Source organism: Apaloderma vittatum, unplaced genomic scaffold, assembly GCF_000703405.1.
Source record: "Apaloderma vittatum isolate BGI_N311 unplaced genomic scaffold, ASM70340v1 scaffold17434, whole genome shotgun sequence".
NCBI lineage: Eukaryota > Metazoa > Chordata > Aves > Trogoniformes > Trogonidae > Apaloderma > Apaloderma vittatum.
Window position 1 is genome coordinate 72,007 of NW_009713432.1, and position 11,826 is coordinate 83,832.

The 11,826-nt window shown below is 44.1% G+C and overlaps 1 protein-coding gene across 1 annotated transcript in view; it reads right to left on the minus strand.

Annotated features, from left to right (window-relative positions):
- The window catches only part of MCF2L2 (MCF.2 cell line derived transforming sequence-like 2), a 61,251-nt gene extending 51,736 nt beyond the window's left edge, over positions 1 to 9,515 (minus strand). The window contains exon 1 of the mRNA XM_009868391.1: positions 9,374 to 9,515. Coding sequence (XP_009866693.1) covers positions 9,374 to 9,515 — 142 coding nt within the window. The remainder of the gene's footprint in view (positions 1 to 9,373) is intronic.
- Between the last annotated feature and the right edge of the window lie 2,311 nt (positions 9,516 to 11,826).

Genomic DNA, 11,826 nt, shown 5'->3' on the forward strand with positions numbered 1-11,826 from the left:
CTCAAAAATAAATTATTCATTTCCGTGTCAAATTGGTGAGCAGGTTGTTACCACACTTGGTGGTATGGGTCCCTGCTACTGTCATATGCAGTGCTGCTACTGCTAATGTGCACCCTCTAGGGTTTATTTCAACTTTCTAAGCCAACTCCAAAAGACTTTGGTATAGATTTCCTTGGGTGAAGAAACTTTTTCCATTTAACCACTTCTTGAAAAACAATCTTTTGACGCTCTTGTTTGGCTCTGATTATTTAGTTTGTTTTTAAAGAAAGTGTCTTAAAATTGACTGATAAATCAAAAAAATAAAAATCCTTCTTTGACGTAAGTAAACTGGAAAACAGAAATAAGCCAGTATATTGATTTACTGTTGGTACATTTGACAAAAATAGATTTGTGTGTACAAATTTGTATCTATAATCACACTTCAAGGATTTCAACAACTACTTATTGTCGGAATGCACTATGCATTTGTGCACACATCTAAGAATCCTTGATTAATAATGCCCATAAAAGCTAAATTGTACAAACTAATATAAAATTCTTAAAGCATATACTCTCACTGTCCAGTTTAGGTGACATCGTATTCCATCCTGTTATGAAGACACTTCTGACATTTCTGTATAATCATAAGAGGTAAGTTAGAAATTATTAACACATCTTCACTACACATTATGAACTATCCATAACGAGCAAAGAGCTAAAGAAGCACAGCATTCCACATCATTTGCTCAGCTTTTTGAAACAGACAATTTTTGATTTCACAGAGCACACACTGGGATGTTTTGGGGGGACATTATATCCTGCTCTCCACAAAAGAGAAACTTCCCTAATACAAAGCATAAAGGCCAATGCCAGCATAATCTCAGTGTCAGCTTCAAGAAATTAATCCAGATATACAGCAGCATGGCACAGCCCCTTGCCTAGTCCCTCAGTAGTAGCCTTCTTGATGTTTTCTAACTTTTGCCAAATACAAGTTAAGTTGTCCTCTTCCCAAAACTTGTACTTCACAACAGTACTGGATTGCTAGAACACAAATCCCTGCTCAGAGAAGAGAATACAACCACAGAAGGTTTCACATTTCCATGTTAAAATCTATCATGAATAACAAAAAGCACATGTACCAAACTGCAAAGCTAAAATACATTCACTACAATGCTTGCACTCCTAGCTCATCAAGAGATACGGCAGAGTGTGCAGCAGACTTCATTCCTTCCTCCCCAGAGCTTGCCAGCAGACAGCTTCACAGCTGAAACAGTATATTTGAAAAATTCCAGCCACTGGCTCTGAACTCTCGCATCCAGTAAAATGATTTCAGAGCCTACTCACGTAATTTGAGGGATCATTCAGCTCAGGAGCTGAAGGCCTGTTTTCTTACTCACCCCTGAACAGAGGCCAGTTAGCTCCAAAATATTTCCCTGGTTGCTGCCATTGGAGACAGTGAACCACAGCAGCCATCGCTGCTGCTGCCAGCAGCACTCCAAATACAAAGCTGGGTACCAGGACAAATACTGCTCACAGCTGACCTCGCTGCCCAAGGAGAGCCAGCCAGCCAGCCCTCCAGCAGCCTTCTCCAACCTGTCACCACCATCTCGGTTCAGAAGCCCATTAGAAAAAGCAACAGAAACACACAGCAAAGAACGATGACTTCCCTTTAGTCCCACACACACTCACAGGCACGCGCGCTCCCTTGTGTCACAGGCTGGCTCCTTTGCAGTCCCGCCACGGAAGTGACTTCACATGAGGCAGAGCAGAGGGATGGAGAGATGCAGACTTCTGTGGAAACAGTCCTGGATCTAAGCAACAGCGCACCGAAGAGCTGCCGCTCTCCTGGAGGACACTGCATGAATTGCTTAGTAACTGCTTCAACGCAAACCACAGTGGAGACCTCTGGCACACCCGGTCCCCAGGCTTTAACCCTCCTCAAGGTAGAGCTGGCCGCTTCCCTCCCAGGCAGTTCTCCACTCAGATTCCTTAGACACTTTGGAGGCATTCAGTCCAGCACAAACAAATAAAGATATGTCCCAACAACAGATGAAACAGATTCACTTGCTCAGACTACAGCAGGGAAAGGGCTGTCATTAAAAGGACTTTAAATAGGAGAGTATTCAGGGCCAAGTGAAACCACCAGCACTGCTGCCTTCCCGAAGGCCCACCCACACACCAAAGCACAGTACTGCTGCTGAAAAACAGAGGAGAAGACTGCACAAGACCTATGAACGTGGCTGGAAACATGATGACAGCTCTTGAACAGGGGAGTAATCTGTTCTACGTGTCTAGTGCAACAAATTCTTCAGGACACCAGTTTGCACAGCACATGAAGAGAGTACACGTGCTTTCACATTGGCATCTACAGGTGTCTGGAGTGATACTGAGTTATCACTTTATTGTTAGGTTTATTGATAAAATTGTCCCTTTACTACCTCAAGCCCCAGCAGCTCAGTAGCTTTGGAGAGAAGTCACTTTTTACCTAGGGTACAGCAGAGCAGCTCTCCCTAGGAAACAGAGTGTAGTCATAACATCTCGTTTCTTTTGCATGTCCTGCCATCAGTCAGGCTTAAAAGAGACAAGTGTTGTTCATTCTACAGAAAAGAAAATTGAGGTATGGGGAAGGAGTCCAGATCATCAGCCTACTTTAGTTTCACCTACCTGCAAAACAAGGAGCAGATCAAAGTTGTCTACAGTGACAGGCGTTTAGAGTGGACCAACAAAAATTATCACAATTTTTATAGTACGGTATGAGAAAACTAACAGGATTTTACATGTAGTTACAGATAAATGCCAAATCAAAACAGAGCATCAGCATGCTAGGTATGAAATATGTATGAGCGCTGAAGGCACCTGCAGTGTTACAGACAGGCACTACTGGGTGGATAATGGTAGATTAGGATAGCATCAAGATGCACAGTATTTTTTTTTTACATCACACTTTCTTGTTCTAGGCTCTCCTAAACTGCATGTTAAGCAAGTGAATTTAACAGCTGTAGTGAGCATGTAATGATACTCTCTGCTGTGTATACAGATATAAATGTCCACGTGTTGGTTACAGTCAAAATGTGTCTCTCATTCCAGATGAGTTTTGCTCTCAGGAGAGGAGGCTGTGGCTGGGAGATTCAGCTCCAGCTCTGCTTGCACCCAGTGAACACACAACAGCCCAGTTACCCACCGAGACCCCACAGATCTCTGGTGGGGCCCTGCACCAGAGAGCACGGCGGCTCCCCAGGCAAGGTCTGGGGCCATGCACTGCCCTCACCGCATTCCCAACCCCCCAGCAGAGGCTTGTCCTCTTGAGGAGCAGAGGTGGGAGAAGCTCGAAAGCGTTACTGACAGGTGTCACATCCATGGAAGTGGTTGGCAAATGTGCCACACGATTACAGTCTAAAAAAAAAAATCACTTTAGCCCTGTGTGTAGAGAAGCTGCAGAAGCAGTGGATCCAGCTGTGAAGTTAGAAGACTAAATACTATTCTGCCAGTGAAAGTAAATGACTAACCTTAGGCTTGGTTCCCAAGACAAGGAGGAATTAACTCATAATAGAAGAGGCATCAAGAAATTCCTCTCAGTCCACTGCGTGCTCAGAGGAAAGCTCATCAGGGAGCACTTTCAGTTTCAGAAACTAGATTTACAAGTGTAAGACATTTTTTCGTTTGTATAATTAGTAAAGGTGGTTTCAGTATGCACCTGCAAAATGCCACTACCAAGCTCAAAAGGCTTAGTGGTGTCTCTCTCAGTAGAACAATATTTTGTATTATCCAAACATTGTCCCACCAGCATACACCATATGGAATAGAACGATACTGGTATTTCAGGTTTCGTTACTGGTAAGCATCTGCAGTACACATGTTTTCTTTTTTTTTTTTTGAAAGGAAAAGATGAAGGATCTGATCCCTCAGTTGCTATAATACACCCCAGTTTCACTGAAATAACTTGCAGCATCTGAGCATCTCACCCCACATGTTCGGGTCAGGCGTTAACACATGTTCAGGTGTTCACACCTATGGGAAAGGGTCAAAAACATGACAAGGAATGGCTCATGCCCAAGTGTTTCTAACTTGGAGATCATCTTCCCAGATTCTTTCATTGCAGGACCAGGGGGACCACTGGGTTCATTGTGTTTGACTTGTTGAACACACAAGAAGTTCACAGAAATTGGATTAAACCAGCATTTTAGAAAGCTCTTTAATCTTATGTTAAAGACTCCAGGCAACTGCAAATCCACTGCTTCCCCCAGAGCTGGCCTGAAACAAAGAAATGAACTTGTGTTTCAAAGCTCTCACTTCAACTTCCAGCCCATTGATTCTTACTGTGCTTTTAACTTAAAAATTTGACAGTTGCCCCAATTTCATCCTTTCTCTGGTACATTTCCCTTCCTGAGTCTAGTGGTAAAGTCAAGGGAAAACAGAAAACTGCATCACACTCCTTTACCTCTTCCCATCTCACCTCAGCTTTTCTCAATGCTAGCAGAGACCTTACTAATTAACAGTATCTCAATTTCATAATCAGATCTTCAGTCATGTAGACCCTTGCTCCTTAGAGGCCCCCACAGCAATGCACTTTATCTAGGTGGTGACTCAGGACTTTAGACAAATAGCCTGAACTCAGCAATTCCCAATTTAATGACTCACAGGAACAGGTTCTGAATATGAATAAAAGGCCGACTCTGTGCAGCACAAAGTTGCTGAGGCATCCTGGTTTAGGAAAAGGTGAAAACGCAAACATTTGGTCAATAATTATTGTTGATTGTAAAAACCAGAAGGATTTTTTTCCCCTAAGAACACACTCTATATAGTCCAAATATTCATATATAAGAAACTGGGCTGCTACAACCAAGCATTATTTATCATTCTTTTATACCTGAGCACTAGTAATTCTACTACACAACATCCAGGATAATGAGGTGGAAGCCTCATTGGGCAGGCTAATCCACAGCAAGATTCAGATAATAAAGGAGCAGCACAATTTGTAGACAAGATCAACATATTAGCACAGCAGAATCGGGTCTCTAAGTGGAGCTTGAAGCAGCAGAACTGGCTGAATTGGAGAACAAGTTCCATGAGCATAACCAGAGTGAGAGCTCTGCATGGATTCTCTCCAATCTCCCAGTACATTTCATAGCATTTTCCTCTGAAATCTTCTCCGACAGTTTACACTACAATTTAGGCAACACACAAAAAAAGGAAACTGAGCTATTATCTTGTGGTACTAAGTCCCACAAGTTAACAAAACATTACCAATTACAGCAATCTGTCTACTCATGTTCAATACTTTTCCATTTCACCGAGTTGTTTCTTGTTCTGGTATCGTGGGAGGAAGCGAAAAACATAAATACCCTGAAGGCCTCTGCTATAACTTGTCCTCTGAGAATTTGTTCTCTTGATCTTCTCAGTGCTGCTTATCTCTCAAAATTCTTTTAAAATGGAAAGCTATTCCCTATTTTCATCACCATTCTCCAGACTTTTCTGATTAGGTAAACAGGATTCAGTATTGTTCACTAGCAGCAGAGCAGGCTGCATATCAATGGGAACAGGTGAAAAGAGACAAAAACATCTAAGATAAGGATCTTTTCTTGGAAAAACCTCTATGGAAAACAGAATATTTTATTTTAGCTCTTTACTCTGCAATGAGAGCCAGCTGGAAAAAAAAAAAAATTATCCCAGGTTCCCTAGGTAGCATTTTACATTAAAGAAAATAGATACTGAATGCAAATAAAACAAGAAAAATTCCGAGCCATGCAAAAGGAGGCACAGTGACTGAGTCTCAAGGGGTTTAGAAATACCATCCACACACGCTGCAGATTTCAGTCTTCTCATGTAACAGTCACTTTCCCCAGTAACCAGCACCTTTGTGGAAAGGTTACCCATGTGGGAAAGGAAAGCATTTCTCATTTATTTCACTGTTGAAGGTGGAGAAGCTCTAAAAAGAAATTTCAGCCTGAACTCATTCAGATGGGACTTCCTTCTAGAGATAGAAAACTGCTTTTGAGGTGCTATCTTTAAATCCTTAACTGCCCTAAAACTATTTCCAACACTTCAGTCCCTTTTACTCCCTGAAGAGATAGATCTGAAGAACTGCTTTTCATTTCTAGTAAGAGAGACGTAGCAGCAGGACCAAAACCAAGCACCCATGATTGCCTGACAGGCAGAAACGTGGCATTCTTCTGTCCTGCAGAAGGACAAAATCAAAAATACTCTGTTAGCACAAGAGACAGGTCCCCATCCTACTGGCAAGGAGGATCTTGCCTGGTTTTGCAGCAACAGCAAAATCCTTAATACTCTCTGTAATGAACTGCATGCTCCTTAGTGTCTGCAGATTCGTGACCCTGTTTTATGCTGCCACCGGCCTTGAGCACAGATGAAAAACTCACTTTTACTCACTTAAAAAAAAATATAATCCACACGCAGCCTCAAGCTCCACAATATGCGGAAACATGGTCTCATCAGTTAATGCTTCTCCATCCATGCTAAGCCCCAGCAGATGTGTGGTCCCACTGGAGGACTCACAACAGCGTCACAACAAGGCCGGCTAATTAGGAGCATCTGAGGACAGAGGGGGCCATTTTGGCAGGAGGTGTCCTCAAGCATAAATATGTTAATCAGCAGCTGGGTGACATGAATAGCCATGTCAGTGCTGCAAAGGCACATGAGTCACTGCTCAAGAATGATGTATTTCATGACAAGAGGCTGTATTTCGCTTTCAGCTTCAGTGTGGTTTTTTTGTGAGGAACAGAGAGCCCTACAAGGAGGATCAGCTCTGGACTGGAGTCCCTGCCACATTTCTTGCCTGGTTTTCTGGAGGCTCCTTCCACTTGATTGCTAGTTATAGTATTTTGGCACTGCAGCTCCCAGAGAGTCTCTGATTCAAAGGAAGCCTTGAATCTGCACAATCCAGGAACCAGATTAGCGCTGCCTGCTACGAGGAGCTGCTCAGGAAAGGGAGGTTATACCTGCAGGCCTGACTGCAACCACGTAGCTTCTGTTTCTGGTGTAGTTACAGGTGTGCCTTGCATTTCTTGTCACAATATCTATTACAACAGATGAAGTTGCCACAGAATACTCACAGGTCTCCACAGACATGGTCTGTATGTGAAAAATGCTTCACTCTTTGGATTGCCTGGAGCATGGAATAAGCACTAGCTAATTAGTCCTCAACAATGCTCCAGCGGGGGGACCTCTACACTGCAGGCAGGGTACCCCTAACTGAAAGCCACGTCAGAACACACCACAGAGCTCCAGACCCTGTGCTGCAACTGCGCTCAGACACAGCCAGCCCGAGACAAAGGCATGCATCCATCCCCAGTTTGCCAACGAGCAGTAGCAAAGGACTAGCAAGATGGGGCAGGCAGAGCCCGAGCTCTCTAGACAGATCATCTTTCTTTCAGTGTTTATGCAGCACCTACTGCAAAGGGAAACTTGTCTGATCTTCAAAGGATTGTCATAGCTACATCATCAGGATCCACCATTTACAGAGGCAGGCAATCCCCACTGTTTCTACTTCACAGATAATAAAACTAAGGCCAAAACAAGATGCAACGAGTACAGGGTCAGGATCAGCTCAGAACAGGAGAAAAGAACCTAGGCAGTGGTGTTGGGACACCTTGGCAGCTCCCTAGCCCCCTTCTACCACCATCACCACATGCAGATTTGTCACTGGTGTATTCTCACAGCTCGTGCAGCTCTAATGCATGTCATTGAAGGCACCTTATCCCTAGCAATGACCTAACTGCTGCCCCTCCTGCACCCTCACTGGCAGAATTTAAATCAAAAGCAGCGAAGACACTTTCTGCCTCACAAAATGGCAACAGCTCAGACTGAGTGGATACACTATCTGTTCTTTAGCAGAAAATGATTTGCTGAGGGATTTCCGCCCATAACACTCTGCCAGGTCATCTCTCAACACGAGAGGCAGGACGGTGTTTCCCTGGGAACAGTAACCATGGCAAAGCTCTTGCCGGTGCCTTCCCCTCTCTGCCTACACGAAGAAGAGCAGATGCTTGAGCTCTGCCCCCAGCAGGCCCCCGGGCCCCCAGAGCCATAAGCAACCTGGAAGCACCCGACCGAAGATTCAGGAAGGAACTTCAATTTATTCTGTTCCATTTTTTACTCGGATACCAGACATTTGTGCCATGCTACGCTGAGCTTGGAATGCCTCATTACAAAGAGTGCAACTGGAAACATCAGAGTTACTGAAAGGTCAGCCAGATACAACAACGCATAGGTAGGCATCGAGCCCAAAAATCAGCACGGATAGATGGCCGACAGAAGCAGAGGTACAATGGGCTGGCTTTGCAGCTTTCAGACCCTGGCATTGTGCGTTAGAGCCCTACTAACGAAAGTATCTGCAACTCCCAGTTTGTAAGCAGTAGCTGCCAGCAGATGACCTGCTTCTGGTCCACCGCTTTCTGCAGAATATTCTCTATTTACCAGATTGAATGCCACTCTGTCTGCCGAAGAGCTAATGAAATCATTATGAATAATTCCACTTGAAAGTACAATCATACTGCATGCTTTTGGAGATCTTTTTGCCACGTAATAGTGAACGTGTCAGAAATTCCCGCAGTTGAAGTTTACTCAGTTAACTGCAAATGAAACCAAAAGGCTCCTTTGTTAGTCTTTCCCTCAAGTGACATGTAGAGTGCCATAGTGTTCTATGATTCAGCAATCTTGATATGTGACTAAACAGTCAACAGCCTAGATTTCAACTACCATCACTCCACTTCAGAGTTAACATGCAATTAGCACCAATTGCTGACTTACACTAGTAACCCACTCCGACTGGAATACTGCCCTGCAGCCAGACTGGGTCAGACAGAGCACAGAAAGCTCCATTGCCCAAGTTCGTCTTGAGTGGAGTGAAACAAGAATCTTTATGATGAGAAAGATAATCACAGAATCACAGAATGTCAGGGGTTGGAAGAGACCTCAAAAAATCATCTAGTCCGCCCCGCTGCCAGAGCAGGATCACCTACAGTAGGTCACACAGGAATTTTGGAGCACAAGGTGACAGGGTCAAACATATCACGATACCCATGGTCCCATCCCCTTACAGTCATTTCAAAAAGGGATTTTACATGTGCAGCAAATACTTGCTCCAGACACATACAGAAACGTCAGTGTCTAACACTCGAGTGAAATAAACATTTATTCAGAATGAGTCTAGCATTAATTTTAACCTCCTCTAGGTCAAGTCACTGCAAATATCCCAGAAACATACAGACAAGTTAAATGATACACTCACACCTCAGTTAATATCCTAATCCAGCCAGTTGTTTCTATTTACCACTGAATCCTCAGAGAAAACATTAGAGAAATAATCTCTTTTTGCAAACTTCCTAGGAATGCAATGCAGCTGCCACTAAGAGAAGATGCTATTTCTTTCACCTACCTTTCTTTGCCATGCGCTCCAGCCTAACGCATCCTCCTATAAAATCATGGTAAGATTTCATTTCTCCTTCCGTTATCCGGACAGCAGTGAAAGGTGGATTCCTGGGCACCTGTTGTCCACATTTCCGACACCGAGAAGCCATTGCCACAGCTCAGGAGACTCTTGTCAGGAATCTGCTCTCTCAGTTTGCTGGAATCCAGCCTGATTCTTCAGCCGTCAGTCCAGGCTGGTGACTTTATCCCACTTAGTTCATTCAAGGTCATCCTTGCCAGCAGGATGTTCGCCATTGCAATTGGCTAAGACTGTTAGAGGCTTACTGACTGCGTTTGTTTCTCTCCTTGCTTTCCATATCAGTTTACTTTATTCTCCCATTCAGAATGAAAGCTGTGAACCTCAGCACAGCCCATGCCCTGAATGGCTTCCTTATCATTAATTTAAAGCTCTCTTATAAGCAAGAATGAAGAGAGAAGATCCCAGAAGCACACTTCAAGATCACAGAATGTCTCTTAAAGAGCATGCCAGATACGTTCACAGAGAAATTTTCTTTAAGAAAAGGTTTTTCTTCATGACTTTATTCCTTTTGGGGCTTATGATTTTGTGATTCTTCATCACCGAGGACAGATTTCTTTACTTCTGCATTTCAGCTTGGACGGTGCAAGGAGACTGCTCTGCAGAGCTGCTCAACCAATTACTCATATGTCTGGCAGTGTTACTGGGAGGCTGCAACTGTACAGAAAAGCCCTCTGCTGCTGTGCACGCATGGTCCCTGCTCATAAGATCTGATAATCTAAATGAACAGAGGAGCAAATGGAGGACAAAAGGGAAATATTGCTGGCAGACATGCTCTGCTAGCTGTGCAACCTCTGACCCAAATTTTATTTAAAAAAAAAAAGTTGGATCCAGCATTCGGACACCAAAACGAGAGATCTGAAACACACGTTTAGAAATCTCTCTTTGAAGGTGCTGGGCATTTACGCTGACGTTTTTCCCTTTTAAAAATCGCTGTAATACAAATCACTGATCAGAAAGCCCTGCAAAGAAACTAGTACTTGGGGAACAAAGAGCACTCAGTCCTGATGCCGTGAAATCAAAAGGAGCCTTCGTTAGGGTTGAGGGGGGACTGCACAGGAGATGCATGAACAGGCACGAGGCCAGTACTGGTGACAGTGCAAAGAATTCAGCAAGAACCTAATGAATGAATTGGGGCCGAGCTGCAACCCAGAGCTCAACCGTGGGGACCCGAGTACAGAACAAGCTTCCTGCAAGGATCTTATACACAGGCCAGGAGAGTCTTTGCCTTCCTCTGCCTTGAGCACTACCACCTGTTGGCACTTCCCGCAGCTGCAGCCAGGGCTGTCAGCTCATGGCCCTCTCAGATCACAGCTGATCCCTACACATGGAGTGGGAAAGGAGAAACCTAATTAATACAAATCCAGGAATGAACTAGAGGGCACAAAGATGCCCAGGAGAAAAGCTCCTCACATGATGCCATTACTGAAGTAGCGAATATCTAGATGGACGGACACGAAGCTGAAGCATGCAGAAGGCGACTCAGCCTTACTTCTTGACCATTCCACAAACTTCAGCAGCCTCTGCCCTGCCAGCCCTGCTGCTCTCCAACCAGACAAGGAGCTGTTCCAGCTCCCTAACGCAGTATGCACAAACTGACCACACAGTAAAACAGCTACCAGACCTGGGAATTAGCGAGTCTCAGGCCCTCTCCTTTTGATGAAAAGAACCTATAAAGACAACTTTCATTCTTCAAGATTTATGTTCCCTTCCCCCCAAAATTTGCTGCATAGCATGAAGCTGGTCACCCTCCTTCTCTTTGTCTTTGCCAAATCCCTGTCTGCAAAGTGAGGGCAGTGATGTACTGAGCTGCTGGGTGACCCGATTCATTAGCATTTGTAAAATATTTATTAGAGCTTCCTTAGAGAAATCCCCAGGCAGCTGCAATATTTTGTAGACAGTGAGACTAGTGGAGCAGAAGGAAGAATTAATTTGTAGAAAATTGTCTCAATGAGATAAGAAAACTAGAAACATAACCCAGCAGTTTTGTCTTAAAGCCTTTCTTCTACCCTCTTTTCTTTCATTGGAGGGGCTCAAGGTGTCCTTCTATACCTTGGAAAATAAGATTTTCTGACAGTATGTTCATGTGCATGTCTGACATACACAGAATAACTACACTTCAACCTTGCACATGTATTGATATGCAACAGGGGAGAATTTGTGCTCATACACTTCTGCCTGCCATCCTCTCTTGCATAGGCTGTTCCCATCGGTATCTGCGTGGCTTAGCAACCAGAGGATCTGCGAGACACTGCTCCAAGGGGGAGACTCGATGCTGGAAGTGGGATGCAAGAACAAATCTGCCCTAGATGTGACCTTCTGATGTAGCCACAGCACACACTGTGGAAAGGCATGCAAAATCACATAACCCTCAGTCTTTCCCT